The sequence below is a fragment of the Triticum aestivum genome, chromosome 6D (assembly GCF_018294505.1).
Source record: "Triticum aestivum cultivar Chinese Spring chromosome 6D, IWGSC CS RefSeq v2.1, whole genome shotgun sequence".
In the NCBI taxonomy this organism is placed as follows: Eukaryota; Viridiplantae; Streptophyta; class Magnoliopsida; order Poales; family Poaceae; genus Triticum; species Triticum aestivum.
Genome location: NC_057811.1, coordinates 489,552,741 through 489,571,494, shown reverse-complemented (window position 1 = coordinate 489,571,494; position 18,754 = coordinate 489,552,741). Strand labels below are relative to the sequence as shown.

The following is an 18,754-nucleotide window of genomic DNA, read 5'->3' as shown; positions in this document are numbered from 1 at the left end:
ATATAGCTGAAAGCAGATTCAGTTTGAGGTGGCAATCAGTTGTATAGCTGGTTAAACTATGCATTTAGATGTATGTTAGCTGCTTCAAAATGAAGGGGACACAGTTTTTGATACTGGCATACATAATCGTACATTCCAAAAGTGGAGCCACAGTTCAAAATAGGGTAAAGCTGAGTCAACAGCTCCGACAGGCGGCAGTGCCAGCCGCGGATGATCTATCTAAATCCGGTGAATGGCGGCTTCTCAAGATAAAATAGACATTGCTGATGGCTCGACGACGCACTCCACGACGAGCTTGGCAAGGAAGAGGTTGTCAACAAGGAGGCGCTCCCTAAGCCCTTGAAACTGCAGTAAACCAGTGGAGCATCGACGAGCAGGCCTCCATCCTAAGTATCTGAAAAAAAACACGAGCGGAAGCCAAATGAGTCCACACTATTTGATGGTTTACAAGTGTTAGCAAAAACCAAAAGAAAAATTGGCCCACAGCTTAACTATACATCTACAAAGAAGCATTTCATCCGCATCTGAAACTTAAGAAAGATCTACTGACCAACGACCAATAGTTTCTGATCCTTTCATTAACAAAAATAATAGGCGTTTTTAGACAATATATAAGTGCTGGTTGCTTCTAAGTAATATGCATCTTTTTTAAGATGCACACTCCAACATGTTGGACTATACTTAATGGTTACCGAGATAGAACAATGCAGGCTGATCATGAACAAACAACAGATCAAAAGATATTAACTAAGAAGATGCCAAGATCGTGAGCTACTTGTGTGTACATATGATAGAGATGGTACATTCATGAGCTAGCTGAGCGACCTTTGCCTCTCCTAAGGAGGACGGAGCCGAGCTTCTCTACTGCCCGCGCACACTAATCCATCTAGGTAATACACAAAGCCAGGTTTGGGAGCGGCATGCCTTGCGTCCTTCAGTGGTGCACCTCTTGAGTGTTTATACGTGTGCACCTATCTTGCTTATGAACATTCATGTATAGGGAACATAAACAAGAGCCATACATTGGTAAATTTAAACCTTCTGCTCCATAGAGATACAAAGGAAGATAAAAAGAGCTCCCTACACGAGGTTGGTGGCAGCGGATCTCGACTGGAGGAGGTGTTGGGCGACAAGCGACCTTGTCGTGCTCCGATCTAGGTAGAGAGGTCGCCAGGCACGCCAGCCGACATTTCTTCGTCTGCCGAACGTAACATAACAAATGACAATAAACTGAAACTAAGGAGCTGTTCGGGATCTCTCCGCTCTGCAACTCCGCTGCGGAGCGGAGCGGCATGCAGTTATATTTCGGTAGCTGCTAACAGGGTGCTCCGTGAGCTCCGCTCCCTAGCGAAGGAGCAAAGGGTTGCCGAACACAGCTTGAAACATAGAATTGTAACTAAGTAGCTTAAATAGAGTGAACAACAGATGGGAAATCAAATGCATGAAATGATTGCACACGGAGAGAATTGGTTGAGTTAAATATGTCATCAGTATATTAGTTGGTTGTCAATCTTCTGAGGGGAAAGATGTTGGCAGAGGTTGGTCTTGCTTTCATTCGTCATCAAGATTTTTCTCAAGGAAAATTTTGGGACCCCCGCATTCTAGTTGTTTAAGCTGAACTACTTGCACTTGTTTTGTATTTAACTGCGTAATGCTATCTCTACTGCAACAACTTCTTTTAAAAATTGATTCTCAACATAAATTACATGTTATAATGCTAGTCACTACATCACTAAACAAAGTAGTTACGAAGGAAGTAGCTGAAGCAGATAATGTTGAGTATCTTCATCGGCTCGTTCACATGGCTTGGGTGGTAGATGTACACGGGAAGCTTGATGATCCCGAAATGAACTTGAGCCAGCCGTGGAAAGACGAGTTTGTCAAAAGAAATAATATGAAGATGCCGTATGTATACATATGGGCACTATCTCTGATTCAGAATAAAGATCAAAGATAGCAGAAGTCAACATGGATATGCATGCATTTCCAAGGGAGCAGACGAGTAAAGGCACCTACCATGTAAACCCAGCGATTCAGGCAACTAAGACCGTGAGAGACTGAGAATCGCAACAAATGAAGCCACTCTGTTTTGTCAAGTTAGCACAACCATATCCAATGTAATCCGAAGTATCAAATAAATTCCGGGATGCCACTTTCACAACTGATCTAGGGAAAATAATTAAGCTTTTGTATATTGAAAAACAATTCAGGCAACCACAACATCTCATAAGAACAATAAAATTAATTGGTCAGCAGACCTTAATGAAATACATCTTGTGTAATATCTAGCAGGCACGTAACAAGTAGCGCTTGCCCAATCTCTCTGCAAAAGAATAACTATCTGGGGAGGTGTTTTTGAAAATAGTCTTTGAAGGCAAGTATCTTCGATGGCTAATATAATCTGGGCATTGTTTGTTGCGCTACATTACAATTTTTCTTAGACAATATCAAGATGTTCAACAATATCCGATGAACTATATATGTATCATTTTGTTAAGTCAACCTTTCGATACAACAACAGCAAGGGCCTAAGCGGGGAGTTCACCTGGGCTTGCAACACCGGTGGAGCCGAGCGTGCCAAGGCATCCAGGACGCCTAGTCCCTGGTCCAAGTCTGACCAGGACTGCTAGCAAACTCCCAAAGGCTCGGAGATTATTGATGAGGACCAAAAGTAAGAAATATATCCATCAGTAAAAGGCCCAATCAACTTCCTCCTATGCAGTATTGCACCATTATTATTATCTTCAGGGAAAGGTCTATAGTTATTGTAAATATCTCATGTCTTATGTTCTCATGTAAATGGAGACCTCACAGATCACAATTGACACCTCACAGATCACAATTACATACATACACATCTTGATTAAACAGTGAGGCAATGCGATGACCTCTTTGATTGGTAGGGTAAGTTCTTTGATTAGTAGGATATGATTAGGTAGAAGTCAACATATGGTCTAATTTTTGTAGTTACCAGTAACTTGGAAGATATCTCAGAAGCACGCTAATCTGTTGGCATTAATTTAGAAGCAATAAAGAGATAATTACAAAGACATGGGCAAGCACCTAAAGAACGGCGTCACAGATGGTCCCCTTCACAACCTCCTCGAGGTTCATGTTGTCCAGCTAATCATGGACGAGGAGCCCATTGACAACGGCCGCCAGGTGCTTGAGCGTGTGCAGCGCGAGGTTGATGTACGCCGCCTGCGCGAGCTCGTAGCAGCTCTCCACGCCCATCGCCTCATCGTCCAGGACCTTAATCTTAGACCTGGCTGCTTGTCCCTCCTTCTTTACTCCATGTATGATGATCTGAATGGGAAGTAACAATCAAAATGGGATCTAATATTTATGTATTCAGGAGGTAAATGCCGAGTTAAAGACAAAGTCCATCCATGATGATCTGAATGGGAAGTAACAATTAAAATGGCATCTAATATTTATGTATTAAGGAGGTAAATGTAGAGTTAAAGACAAAGTCCATCCATGATGATCTGAATGGAAACTAACAATCAAAATGGCATCTAATTTATGTATTCAGGAGGTAAATGCAGAATTAAAGACAAAGTCCATCCATGATGATCTGAATGGGAAGTAACAATCAAAATGGCATCTAATATTTATGTATTCAGGAGGTAATGCACAATTAAAGACAGTCGTAGCATGGATACTTACTTTCACCTGATCCTGTATGGCATCTCTCTCAACCACTATATCTTGCATTTTAGCTTGCTTAGCAGCATTGGAACTGACCCTCGGTCTGGTTTTTTCAAGGGTCTTAATTTCTTTGATCAGTCACCTCTCCTCGTCTAAAGATATGCCCTCATGACTTATGTGTTGATTCAATCTCTTGATCCAGGAAGAATGATAGGAGAAAATGCAAACAACAAATCAGAATTCCAAATGAGAAGAGGTAGAGTTATCAAAGGGCTGATCATACCTCATGCTCAAGCTCTTCAACAGAAGAGCACAAGCCTGCACTCTCTGCTCACATAAATTTTTTTCGGCATGGAACTCGCCTAAACACTTCTTGAAAGTTTTCATCTCCTCCAACTTCTCGTTAAAAGCCTAATTATATTGCCTGTTCTCAGCACTCAACGACCTTAGAGAACAGCAGCACGCTGAGTCTGCAGGGAAGTGTGAAGTTTCATCACTATACTTAAAGCAGGCACATTGATCCACTGGTTGTCTACTTCAACGGAACACGTGCATGGAGGGTGAAAAGAACAATATAATCAGACAATTGCTCATAACTCAAATATAAGAAAGAGCTAGATGGACAGACTGTGTCCAGAATACATATACCCTCCTGTTAAAAAAAGAATGCAGACCCTAGCTCATCTAAGAAGAATACCAACAAATCTTGAAATAAAATCAAGCGTACGAGCCTGCACGAAAACAATCAATATGCAATACGAGTAACATTTGATTACAGATTTCACGCGATGTACCAATGTGCAGTGAATTCAATATATCCTATGAATAAGGAATTGCCCTTTTTATGGAAAAATGCTTAACAATACCCATGTAGGCCACAAGGTCAAGCAAACTTAAAATTTAACTTGGGATGCAAAGCCACGTATAGCTGCCAATAAAGTTGTGCTATACTAAATGAATATTGACTTTTGCAGGAGCTTCACTAAATGAATGTAAGCAAAATGAATCTTAAAAAATAGCTGTGCAAATTATAACAACTCCCAAGAGAGCAAACAATCAGTGCTTTGTCTATATAAAAGAAGAATACAACAGCTCATCTTCTCTGAACACAAAACCACACCGACGTTAGGTCATACCAGTTACTGAAGAAAGCTTCAGGGCATCATCAACTGCAGTAGCATCGACTGACATCTGCCTCTGCTTGTGCTGTGGTATGCCCAAAACCTGCCTCTGAACCAAAGCTGATCCTCCAACGGAGCCCTCGGAATCACAACACCATCATTACATAACTTGGTTAACTAATCTGAGAAGATCTTTGACAGGGTAAAACGAAAATGAATAATCTGAAAGCTAGCACAATTACCTAGACGAAGTATGCAGAGCACGGCAGCCCCTAAAGTTGTTGCCGTCGGCCAGGCCTTGCATGATCCCGCTACTTCGCTCCACCTCCACTTCGAATAGTCGATGCAGCCGGCAAGCGTGGCTCCTCCGCCCTCGCCGCAAGCTCCCAACCCTCTCTCCAAGGCCACCACCCCCTGCTTCCTCCTCGCACTCTAGGGTGTGAGTCTGGAGCTCCGTTCCCACAGCATATGTTGGCAGGATTGTGCGCACTAATCAAGCTTCAGTATTTGTTAAGGTGTCTGTATGGCAGTAGCCTTAGTTTAGCAAGAAAAGACAAAGCCTAGATGACGCAGTATTATTTGGAGCCTAACACAACCTTCTGTACTACTACACATATCAATGATAAAATTATCCTCAAGAGGGTTACCACCAGAAAAAGAGCCTAAGACAACTGTTTCTACATGTATCACCGGGATAATTATCCTCAAGAGGGTTACCACCCAGAAAAAACTATGTACTTAACCCTGAGAAGAGGTAGTGCATTATGGCTAGTGTAATTTCACAGAAACAATAAGCTAACAATATATATTTGGTCGATGGAAATGTCTGGATCATGACCAATATAACATTACACATCCGATGATGCAAATAAAGAAACGAGGCACAACAATAGTGGAAAATAAACGACAATAGAACATGTATTTAGCGAAACCTCCATACTACAATATCAAACATGAATTGAAATTAACAATCTAGCAAAAAAACATGACATATGCAGTCTTGGTCATTTTTCCTTTTGTGCCATCCCCTAAAAAAAGTAAGAAAAAATGATGTTCGTATTTTACCAGAGATACACTGAACTGGGACAATTCGGTCTGAAATAAAATATGATGGCTACGGATGATTCAGAAGGCAACAAATTTGCTTTCTTCCAACATACATGGTCTGCTGAACTAAACTTCGTTTCAGCGGGCTTTGACAAAAATCTGTAACTGCAAACATCAAACTTGTGTGCCCATCCTACATCAAACTTTAAACCTGCCGGATTAAATATTTCAGGTTAGGCTCAGATCGGTGTACTTTATGAGTGTTAAGTGTACTTTCTAAATAGCAGAGAAACCATAACATCTAAGCACAACCCAGCAGCTTGTACAAGCTAACATCAAATCTGAAAGAGGAAATGTCGACAACAGGTGACGGTACCATGATCCACGACTGAGCAAAGCTATCTATAATTCTCGGTGAACATCATAAATTAGGATCAACAAAGCTGACAAACTAAGAGTAACTTTATAATCTATAATCCACACCAAAATTCCTGCATATAATCCAAACAATAAAGTAAATAAAATGGTGTAACTTGGTTCTTAATTTACCTAAAAGCAGAAAATGCTAGAGAATTTGGCAGTCAGGTTATATAGCAGCAATCATCTAAATTAAATAACTCAACAGCAAAACTGTGCTACTGTCAGATCACTAATATTTTGTTTGGGTTACAACATGAAGGATGCTTTTCTACTCTAGATGGCATGTTAATTGTGTACTGGTGTGCTCTCAAAATTACTAATAGGAATTAGAAGAATTTTGCACAAGAACCATATTCCCATTAATGGTTTTCTCCCAGGAACGACAAAGTAAATAGACGAACAGAAGAGAGCTCACCCTGCATAAACGTGAACGGCACAGCCATGGGAACGACAACCACAAGACCTATAAATCAGTAGCAGATAACATCACAATGTACCATGGATCTGTAAAGTATAATACCTATTAAAAAAGTAAGAAATTCCAGGAAATGGTAACAGATAAATTAATACAAATAAACTGTCAGCTTTCTTATTTTCAGGTAAAGGCCCGTCCTAAATATATTAATGAGTAATTGCTAGGATGTTTCACACACAAATTGAGCTAAAATCATACCTACCCTACCTTTACTACATGCTCTCACTTCACCGCTTCATATACTGGACACTAAACATCTAGCATAATATTGGCATTCATTAGTATGCAAATCAGATTTGATTGCAAATAATTTTATCTTCCATCTCCTTAATGGATTTTCAACAATAGAGCTTTCTCCTGTTATATGCCTCAAAAAGTAAAAACAAACAAATAATTTTCTGAATGCGAACACATTCAGATAAGAAAAAAATGAGGCGTCATATAACAGTATAAATGTGCTTCAGTGTCACTGAAAAATATTACCTTCCATCGCTTGATTTTGCCTAGCAGAGACAGCCATTGAAGATACAATATGTCTGAATCAACTGAATATAGAAATAATTCAGTTCAATGTGGGAATATACCTGCAGAAAAGAATTTAGCAGCCAAATATAAATGGCAATCTCAAATTAGTTTATAAATATGCAAGGCACCTCCCTATCTATCGGTTGTTTTTTTATGAATCCGCGCCTATCAAGTGTGTCCTCTGAATAAACAGACATCTCAGGGCTCTCTGAACTATATTGTACTGTGCTAATGAATCTAATGCTTACAGGTAGGGTCAATTAATGAAACAAGTAAAACCATGTTTGCATAAACAGGTATAACCCACCAAACAGTTCCTCTCGAAGCTTATTGTTCTCTTGAACAACAAAATTCTTCTTCCAGCACCGAGCAGAGCAGAGCACATCAGATCTCGGTTGCTCGCCAGAAACCAAGACGAAATCGTGCCCACGCAAGAGCGCAGCTCGAATCCTAGACCAGAAGATAAGGAGGCCCCCGGTCAGATCGAAACCGAATGGACTGCCCTGCCGTTCGTCAACGCATTAGCTCAGGGAGAGAGAGGCCGAATCCCCTCAACATATTATCCAACTATCCAGGAAGCAGAGAGGATGGATGGGTGGATGGATGAACGGACGAGTGGATTCGAGAAGTGGGAGGGAGGTGCAGGGGTACCTTCTTGTAGGTCAACAGGGAGGCGAGGCAGTAGACGCAGTCGGTGCGCCAGCGGCAGCGCAGCTCCTCCTTGCTGGCCGGCCCGTGCAGTGTTCTGCCTCCAGTCTCCGCCGCCAGTGGGTCTGAGAGAGGGAGGGAGAGGGAGGAGAAAGGAGGTGCCGTGCGTGAGGAGGAGAAGAGGGTTGGAGCAGTGCGGGCGTATCTGGCGACCTCCTTCCTCTCTCTTTCTTCTGGACGAAGGAAACGACCAGTGCGGTGGGGCAGCGACGAAGCCAATCGCGCGCCTGTTCTCACCTCCTCGCGCAACCGTCCAAATCCTACGTGGACATCGCGAGCCGGCGCCCCTGATGCACACCTTATTGTTTTGGATGTTGTGGCTACGTTAATCTTGTACTTACTAGTAGAGTCCGGCTAGGATTAGTACGTGAATCATGTAGTAGTAGTTTAAGTCGATTCAATGTCCAAGTAGGTATCCAAGTAGGACTAGGAAAAGTTGGACGTGAGGGCTTGGCTGAACGTGTATATATATACACGGGCAGACCTTGGTTATTGTAACAACACCGCAGGAAAAAGAGAAAAAGAAATAAAGAGAAGAGAGGCACGACACGTGCCTTTGGCTATCAGTTTTTATGTGTGCATGTTCATCGTTAATTGATGTGATCGATCCTGTGGGCAATATTCCAACATCGGACACACGAAACTGATTTTATGTATGTATATGGTCGCGCCGTCCTTTGTATGATTGAGGCAGTTACGTTAAAAAAAACGACCTTGCCTCCTCAAGAAAAGTCGAGTTTCCCCTGTCTCCCGCTGACGTCGCTATCGGTCCGCCTCATCTCCGGTGGCTTTAGGGCCATGGCGGCACGGTGGATCTCGGCCCTTGTCAGCGGGAGGGCTTTGTTTTTAGTTGTTTCATCATGTTTTGTTAAAGTTTGTGCCATATGGTCAAGAAGATGAGACGACGGCGACTCCCTGAAGATGAAGTAAGGTTCTTTCTGCCGAGCCCCTGTTCCGATGGTGTGTCTAGCTTCATCATTGGGCGTGTGGAGGTATGTCTCTGGCGGGTCTATCCTTGATGAATTTTCCCGGGTCTAGTCGTAATTCCTCTACGTCCATGTGTTTTCAGGTTGGATTCTTATGATCTACGCTACTCTTCATCAGCGGCGGTTGCTACTATATTGCGCTGGTCCTTTGGAGTCTTAGCACGACGACTTCTCAACTGTGTACTACGTTCGACTCAGACGAGGAAGGGGTAATGACGGCGGCACACCTTCAGCTCGCTTCAGTGTTTGTAGTTGTCATTAGGTGGTTTACGGATTTAGATTAAATTTTTATTATTTCTTGTGCTCGCCATACCACGATTGAAGATTAATAGATCGAAAGTTCTCTCAAAAAAATTATATATAGTTGGTCGTTGAGGCGTGATCCGTCGTACATACCTAGGCCTACCTAGCCAGGCGTAGGCGCGCGTGGAATCCTCATGAGTTGCGATAACATCTTGCTGGCTGGCGTCATGCATATGCACGCCAACATCTCGCCGCGACCGAACCGAAAAACCAGTCTGGATAATGGCAATGAAAGATAGGATAAGTAGTACAATATGGCACTCTTCCTTGTTCCACAAACCTGGTAAGCGGGTGATTATTGGATAAGCTATTTAGATACTGGATTTTAGCTATTTTACGTGTACTATTGGAATGTCTAACGTAGAAAATTGAGAATGGAGGCAACAACTGAGAATGACAAGGTTGAGATACAAACTGAGAATGACAAGACAAAAAGACTGCAGAAACAGAGCAATAAATCAAGGAAGAAAGTGAACAAACAGAAACTGAAGAAAGAGGGAAACAGGGAAGAAATGGAGAAAGAAGTAGCAAAGATCGAAGAAGATCGCAACTGCCCCGTGTCGCTCGCTTGGGCGACACGGGCGGCCGCCCAACCCCGCCACCTCAGGCTCCTGCTCTTGTTCCTCCCGTCCTCGCCATCGCCGGTCGGTTGCGCCAGTGGCGGCCGACGGTGGCGGCGAGAGATCTTCTCGTCCTTCCATTCCTCACAGCGGCAGATCCGTCCTATGATGTTTGGAGGCATCCATGCCGAATGCAGCCGGTTCTTTGGCTACCTTCTCCATAGGATCATCTCGCTCAGATCCGGCCATGGAGGTCTGTCAGCGTGTGGCCTGAGGTGGTTGTCGTTAGCTCGTCCTCGCCTTCCAACGCCATGGTGGTGTCAGCAGGCCAAGGGTCTTGCGTCGTCCGGGTCCGGCAATGGTGGCGTCGCCTACCTAGTGGCAGATGCGGCGACTAGTGCATGTTCCATGTTGCCCCCTTGTCCTTGTTGACCACTCCGGTCTGCAGTGTCGACCTCTCTGCGGGATCGCAGTGGCTACCGATAGATCTTAGTGGGGTTCCTCTCTTCAGCTCCAGTGGTGACTTCACGACAAGATGCAAACTACGTGTGACGGCTTGACGCGAAGGGATGGTGGTGCAGTGGCTGCGGTCATACATCACATGAAGCTGCTGGATCATGGAAAAGTGGTGGTGACAACGCATGATTGACTTCAGTCTCGAGTTCCGAGGTGAAAACATAGGTTTTACCCAAACTGGTTATATGTACCTGGCAATGGCGATGCTTTTACATCGTTACCTTGTTGAAGGCATTGCTCCGATATGCTCGGGCTGGTTCATCAGGGTGAAAACCTAGAAACTAGCCTTGATTGGTTGGATCCGGTGACGGAGGTGCTTGAGCGCCGCTCCCTTTCTAAAAGCGTTGCTGTTGAAGAACATCGTCATCCGTGTGATGTCATGAGATGCTTGGTGCGGATATGGTCATTATTATAGTTTGCCAATCGCGGATCTAATCGTTTTGAGTTTTTTTTTCTCGCCTACGCATAGATTTCACCTTATGTGACTGCTATTTTGCTGGCGTATTTTTTGTGTTCGTGTGTTCGTGGCTGTGTGCATCCTAGCTATGCAGAGGTCGGATGTGTATTCATTGTGTTATGTATCCTCTAAATGCTCCATTTTGAGACAATAGAATTCACCCTTTGTCGAAAAAAGAGATCGAAGAATAAGATAACTGATTGAAGAAAAAGACACTGAGAATAAAAAATGACGATTGACGAAAGAAAAAATTGAAGAGGCTGATTAGTGAATGCCAAGATCACAAACTGAAGGAAATTAGGGATGAGCTAACTAAAAAATGATAATAGACAGAAGGAGAATTCAGTGACTAAACTACAGATATGAATATCATCTGATGTCTCAGACCTAAAAACTGATTTCAAATCAAAATAAATTACAGTAAGAAATGTTGCAGGCTATAAAGGTGGTTGTCCTGCAAGCTAACTGAAAATTGCCTGAAGGAAAGAAATAGGGAAGAAATATGAAGGAAAATGATCAGAACACTAGCAGTCTGAGCAAAGCAGAGGTCCAACTGTGCAGCGCTGAAATCAAGCATATGTGCCTACAAAACGAAACTTGAATTGAAAAATCTCTAAAACAAGTAACTGAAAGAAAAAAAAACTTAGCTGAAATGCAACTGAGAAAACACAGCTAGCTAGACAAACTAAAAATGACAGGCTATTCATGGTAGCTCTCATCGCTTAAGAAGTACATGGACATCAAGCCTAAGATTTGACAGAATATTGCTCGCACTGGTTTCATCACATAATTGCTGACACAGTCCGTGTAGGATCCATCTACATTATTTTATTTGTTTTCTAACATGTTCAGTGTTTAGAGATAGCTGGGTTGTAGTTTACTCAGAAGTTTCGGTTATTGTTTTTCAAAATGCTTTTTGCATACAACGTGGTGGTGGTGGTCGATATTTTTGGTGTCAGTTAGGTAGCGCTGTGGTTCTGATTTCTACTAGGACAAAGTGACTTTTTGTGCGCTCATTGATGAGAGTGGAGCCAGCAGTTTACAAGTTTTGTTGAGGAATAGCTTCAACTTGTTATGTCGCATATCGGGGGAAAACAAAAACATGCAGAAATTATGATATTAGTGTGGCATGACCCCCCAAAAAAAAAAGCTTTTCAAGCATAGCAGAGTAGAAAAGAAAGCCATGGGCCACTCGAACTAACATATCATTCTGGGCAGTCTCTGATGTCGCCTTGTTTTCATTCCTTGGCTGCAATTTTTTTGTGGATGATATGTGTTATCACCCCAAGAGCTCAATACTCTCTTTTTTTATATGTGTTATCGCCCTTTCATGTGTTTTTGGTCCTTCTTTCTTTGCAGCAACATCTTTGTCTTGGAACTATGTAATAAACGATGTAAATAAGTTGGGTTGTATCCATCATATGATGTAGAGACTGTGACTAGTAAAAGCTTACATTATGTATATAAAGAATAAACATCAGCAACTTATGTTGACTCCATATCGTATGAACACCAAAGTATGGAAGACAGACCCAACATTGTATGAACAACACATCACGGAGGACAGACCCAAGCTTTTTTCCTCATTCAGTATTTGGGGCCTAGGAGCAAATGTTGTCATGCTCGCCTCCTGCATAACCTATATGCTACCATCATCACCACGTGGTAGCTTAATATCAAAATCCAAAAGGGCGAAGAGGCCTCTATTATGATCATGGCCCGCCTCTTAGACAACAGAAAGAAGGCCGTGCAACCTTTCTTATCTTATTGGACCAAGTCACGGTCTAATCATTGCTGCTTGACTAGTTAGAACATAGCTGAAATATGTGGGGTAAGCTAGCAGATAAGCAACAATTCCCCTCAATCGATCGCGTGTGTTCCTCGATGAGATGGTGGCAGACAGAATCAAATCATACGAAGATGCATTTCTAAAGCAGAGAATCGGAGCCCTTTTAGAAAGAGAAGGTGGCAACTTCCTTGCAATGGTAGGTGTTCCAGCTTTTCTTTTAGCAAAGGTGTCAACTTTCCTTCTTGACTAATTGAGTACATTCTTTTGTAGCTTGTGGAACTGCCACTTCAAATAAACAAGCGTCTTATAGTAAAAAGAGAGAGAAGATGAAGATTAGTACTAGTACTAGCAAAGAATGACGATGGGGTTAGAGTAGAACCGTCGATGCTACCAATATATAAGTTAAGATGACTCAATAAGCCTGAACGGAGCTTAATTAGCTTTGCATCCATATCATAGACAGAGTGAGCTTGCAAGGGAGCGCAAAACACACACCAGCATGACCCCACCCTTAGAATCCCGTTCCCAACCACGGCCAACTATCATACTCCTCCTCCTCCTCCTCCTTCCAACAGCAACTCACATGATCCTGGGGGATGGTGCTGTTGATCAAGATGAGCAGCATCAGATCACACTTGCCAGTTGCCCCGACAAGTGCGGCAACATAAGCATCCCCTACCCGTTCGGCATGAAGTCAGGTTGCTTCCGTGAGGGCTTCCAGGTCACTTGCAACGACTCCTTCAATCCTCATCGCGCCTACCTTGCGAACAGCGGAGTATATCAGTATATATTCGAGGAGCAAATCAGGGTGGAGGTAAGCTGTTTTAGTTTTTCGATAAAGGACATTTCATTGAGTTGAAATATCGAGGTGATACAACCGTATCGAAAGAATGCCCGGCCTCTGCATAGCATGACGCACACAGATAACAAGTCCAAACGACCCAAAAATAAATACTGTTTTACAGCAATAAAAAATCAACTCATCTTAGGGTGGGGCAAATCCTATCTGGGGAGTACACTGCCATCCATGGGGTGAGAAAATCTCCCTGACCGTACGCTCTAGCCATGTAGACCCATCATAAAAATGCAGTTGTCCTCCAGCCTCTGCAGGATAGTCTAAGTACGGAGTTATTAAGTACATGCATTAATAACCTGCACGGGAGATGAAACACATGTATTGTTAAAAACTACATCATTTCTGGTAACTCACAATGTCTAGCATAAGGCATCCGCCCCCACAAAAATATGTCCGGAAAATTGTTTATCAATACCCCGCAATCAATTACCTAACATGTTAGGTGCACTACATGGCGATACAGATTTGAAGCTACTTGAACTATGTCACACAGCACAACCGAATTTACATTAAAAAAATAAGTGTTTAATAGACTCATCATGCTTGCAAAAGACAGATGTTTCGCTATCTTGCTAGTTGCATCGTGCCAAGTTATCTCCAATTATGTGCATAATGATTTACTATGTGGTAATTAATCAATGATTTTTAACACGGAGCTGTAATTAATTAATGTTGCTTTCTATTTGATCGTAAATTAATGCAGCCAGAGTGGAGTCAAGTTTGGAGTAGATCACTGGATATCACGGCCTTCGAGCTCATTGATATATCCGTTGGAAAGGGTGAGGTGCGCGCATACGGCGCGTTCTCTTCTATGTGCAGCCAAAATCAAACCGATTACTTACTGAAGAATCAAAATATGAAGTTGGGCAAAAAGATAAGTCCGTTCCTCCTGTCGACAGAGGGCAATGTTGTCATTGGCGTCGGCTGGAGAGTCCAGACTAGGGTCTATAGCTACCCGTGGTCGCCGTCCGTGCATGGCAACTCATGGCAGGAATTAATTCTCTCCTGCCTTTCAGATCTCATGGAGCCGCAGTTCCTCGAGTTCGCAACCAACGGGTCATGCAAGGGGCGGGGCTGCTGTGAAGCCGCCTTGCCGGAAGCATTTCCCATCAGAGAGCTTGCACCGTCGTTCACAGTGAGAAAAAATAACACGTTGTTTAAGACCAACCCGTGCTCCTACGCCATGGTGGTGGAGAGCTCATGGTACAACTTCTCCACGCCAGACATGTATGGCTACGAGGTGCTACCCAAGAAATACCCGAGGGGCGTCCCTTTCGTGATCGATTTCTCCATCCCGAACGGTTCATGTCCGGCGAAAGGCCAACCGCCACCTCCAGACTACGCCTGTGTCAGTGGCAACAGCTCTTGTGCCAACGCGACTAGTGGCCAGGGGTATGTCTGCAAGTGCTGGGACCATTACGATGGCAACCCTTACATCGTCAATGGATGCCAAGGTGGAAATATTTTTTTCAGTTTCCAAATTCAGACTCTCTCTTTTAATTTTACGCCACAATAGCTCATATAGAAACTCCATCTTAATTTCATTCATGCCTTTGTATTTCTCCTTTTCAGACATTGATGAGTGCAAAATCCGCGATTTGTATCCTTGCACCGCTGACGGGATCTGCAAAAACAAGTTAGGAGGCTATGATTGTCCATGTAAGCCAGGAATGAAAGGCGACGGCATAAAAGGAACCTGCACAGATAAATTCCCCGCAACAGCACGAGTGATTTTGGGTAAGCACAAATTTGGGCTATGACTGTTCTTGTTGTTTTATATACTCCTATCTAGCTAATAGTACAGGATCTGAATCTACCCTTTCTTCTCTGTTTGTAGTCGTGCATAATTTTGTTGTTACATCTACTTAATGCTGCTTAATCAGCATGTGTCCCCTCAAGACACATTCCCGAGTATAACTAGCAGAACATGGTAGGTACCGGTCTATCTGGTGGTGGTAATGGGGCTTTCTACTAGTGCGTCCGAAAAAGGTCAAAAAATGAACGAAATTGTTGCCGTGCCAGGAATGCAACATAATGTTTATTTTCACTTTATATTTTCTTCTTATACCTGTTACTCCCTACTAAACCTGACCTACTAAGATTTGATAATCTGGAACAGTGCTGAAACTAAACAGACGGTTAACTGGTGCCGAAATGTTTCGGCAAAAAAAATGGTGCCGAAATGTTTGGAGGCCCAGATCTCCCGGTCTTAGAGTCCAAATTTGAAAGTCTCGATATGCCCGGAACTAAACTCATGGGTGTTTTCTAGATCTGCACATGGGTACATACAATTTAAGTACTTGTGAGCTATACAAGCGTGGCAATGGTTTTAGTAGGCGCTGCTGTGAATAGGATTGGTTTTTTTATTTATGAGGCAGAAGGAGTAGGGATGGGTGTTTAGTGCAGCCAGGGTTCCTCACACAAACTCCTAGATGTAACCCTCGGATGTTCTCAGCTTTGGGTCATATCACAAACGGTTCCTCACCCAAAGTCATATGTGATAGGCTTGTATTACTAGTGACCAATAAAGTCAGACGGTTCACAAAATCGTCTGTGATAATATATTTTTTTCTCACGTGGATGTCTTTGAAAAAAAACGCATGTTCATATGTGACACTAATGACAAATCAATGAATTAACCAGCGTGTGGGCAAATCCCCACATCGGAACTTGGCACAAACCCCTTTGTACCATTGGATAGTGGGTCTTATCATGTAGCCACATAGGGGGTGTTTGGTTGCAAGGGACTAGACTTTTTTTTAGTCCCAGTGACTAAAGAAAAAAGACTCTCCAGTAGAGTCTTTTTCTAGTCCCTGTAGAATAAGTCCCTCTTGTTTGGTTACATGGGGACTTATAGGGACTTTTTTTAGTCTAGTTCCTGTAACCAAACACCCCCGTAGTGACCCTGAGGTAGGAAATCAATGCTATTGTGAAAACAAAACAAAGCAAGTTATCAGAAGTGTTGCTCCCTTTTAATATTTTCTTCTGCACACAGAATAGTTCTTAGAATTCAATTATATGAAATCTTTTTATTTATGTGTCCATCCAGGTGGAATAGGTGGTATTTTTATCATTGCAGCCATATCATTCCTTATTCTTCTTCGCAAAGAGAAAAAGAAAACTAGAGAATTTTATGAGAAGAACGGTGGGCGTACATTAGAGAAGGCAAAATTCATAAAACTGTTTGAAAAGGAGAAGCTCAAGCCAATTTTTAAGAGTAGCAATTTTATTGGGAAAGGTGGCTTTGGTGAAGTTTACAAGGGAATTCTTGATAATGAACCAGTCGCTGTGAAGAAGCCGATTAGTGGTAGTGTGCTAGAGAATGAACAGTTTGCAAATGAAGTCATCATTCAATCTCAAGTCATCCACAAGAACATCGTTAGGCTCATAGGTTGTTGCCTAGAAGTCGAAGCCCCGATTCTAGTCTATGAGTTTCTCTGTAGTGGTAGCCTCGATGACATTCTTCACGGCAAAAACAAGGTGCCCCTCAACTTGGGTGTGCGTTTAAGTATTGCTGCAGAATCAGCAGATGGTCTGGTTTATATGCACTCAAAAACCAATATCAAGATCCTACATGGTGACGTTAAACCAGCAAATATACTTTTGGATGACAAGTTTGTGCCAAAGATTTCAGACTTTGGTATATCAAGGTTGATTGCGAGAGACAAACAGCACACGGGATCTATTATTGGTGACATGAGTTATATGGATCCAGTATATCTGCAGACAGGCCGACTAACAGAAAAAAGTGATGTCTACAGTTTTGGAGTTGTCATCTTGGAGCTTATTAGTAGGAAGAAAGCCACACATTCCGAGGGTAGTAGCTTAGTGATCAATTTCCTTGAAGCTTACAAAAAAGAGAGGAAAGCAACTCACTTGTTTGACAAGGAAATTATTGTAACTGAGGATTTGGAGATTCTGGATAGTTTGACAGGGATCGCCGTGGAATGTCTTAGCCTTGATGTGGATCAAAGGCCATCGATGACAGACGTATTCAATCGCCTTTTCATATTGAATCAATCCCATAAGTCGCAACTTGTTTGTGAACTATAGTCAGGTTGTCTATATTTGTCGAGATAGGAAACTATGGATGGGACAATGTGTATATTTGTATTGCTGTTGTGGATAAAATACTTCAAGTAGAAGGAGGGGAGTCGCCCTTTGTCCCAAGAAAATATGTAATGTAACTCATTGAGTAACCCTGTGTGTTTACTGCCAAATGTATGTGTTAGTTCATCAAATCAAATGTCACTGGTACTAGGTTCAGTTTATTCATAAATAATGATCATTGTTTAGTGTATAGGGCATGCATCTACACTATGGCTGGTCAAAAGTTGTAAATTATTTTATTTGACATTGTTCACGAGTCGGAACGTGTTAATATGTATGCATGCATCAAAATGACCGACTGCCTGCACCGCGTACATCGACTGCATCCTAACGTCCTGGTATAAATGGTCTCGAGACTGAATGTTGCCTATGTTTTAGCTTCCTGGTACACTTCTAGGGTGAACTTATAGCAACGACGTCAAAAGATTTAATTACTCATCGAAAAAAAAGGTTTAATTACTGCTAGCTCATTTGGGATCAACTGGTTGGTGTCCACGACGAGAGTGTCTGACTGATGCCGAGGCTTCACAGAACGTTGGTCATGAGATTTTTTTTTTAGAATGTTGTGACTTGTTTTGGTACAGTTTTGTTGGCGACGGCGTGACATCCCGTTTGTTAGAGCATCTACAACAAGGACCATCTAATTTGGAGTCACAAATGCTCGCTGACCGGGCCATTTGTTAGAGCATCTACAACAAGCATCTTCTAATTTGGAGTCACAAACGCCCGCGCCCAGTCAGCGTCCAGGCGCCTCCGACAATCCTCTAATTTTTGCTGCAAAATAATCATGACCCCTACTTTCAACCTCTCATCTTTGTAGACATTTTATCAAACACGTTGGATGCGTGGTCACCGAGCATCCTCGGCCAGCTCCTGGTCAGCCCGTGCAGGCGGTGCCGCGGGCGCGCCAGCTGTGGCTAGGAGCGGCCATGGGGATGCCACGGGCGCGAGCGGCCACGACTAGCTCATGGTGCTCGTGCAGGAGGCATCACCGGCGCGCGAGCTTCGATCTAGGTGCGCGTTCGCGCATGCTGGCGTGTGGATGCACGCACGGATAACACAGGTCCAGCCTCGGCCAACTCGTGCAAGCGGCACGCTAGGTCCAGCCGGGGAGCGGCCGTGGGCGCGAGTTCGGACCGCGGGCGCTTGATCTCGATGACAGGGGTGACGGCCAGGGAGCTGGTCTGGATGCTTGGCAGGGTGACCTCCGGCCATGAGCGTAATGAGAGA

The 18,754-nt window shown here is 43.1% G+C and overlaps 1 protein-coding gene across 1 annotated transcript; it reads left to right on the top strand.

Moving 5' to 3' along the window:
* Positions 1 to 13,018: 13,018 nt before the first annotated feature.
* Positions 13,019 to 17,674, top strand: LOC123146311 (wall-associated receptor kinase 1). The gene is made up of 4 exons (XM_044565936.1): positions 13,019 to 13,372; positions 14,118 to 14,868; positions 14,987 to 15,151; positions 16,464 to 17,674. Exons 1-4 carry the CDS (start codon positions 13,058 to 13,060, stop codon positions 17,465 to 17,467), a joined length of 2,235 nt encoding a protein of 744 aa, XP_044421871.1. The 5' UTR covers positions 13,019 to 13,057; the 3' UTR covers positions 17,468 to 17,674.
* Positions 17,675 to 18,754: the final 1,080 nt, after the last annotated feature.

Coding starts and splice junctions, on each gene's coding strand:
- LOC123146311 (XM_044565936.1), top strand. CDS start 13,058: ATGACCCCACCCTTAGAATCCCGTTCCCAACCACGGCCAACTATCATA. Junction 14,869..14,986: donor CATCGTCAATGGATGCCAAG/GTGGAAATATTT, acceptor TCTCCTTTTCAG/ACATTGATGAGTGCAAAATC. Junction 15,152..16,463: donor AACAGCACGAGTGATTTTGG/GTAAGCACAAAT, acceptor GTGTCCATCCAG/GTGGAATAGGTGGTATTTTT.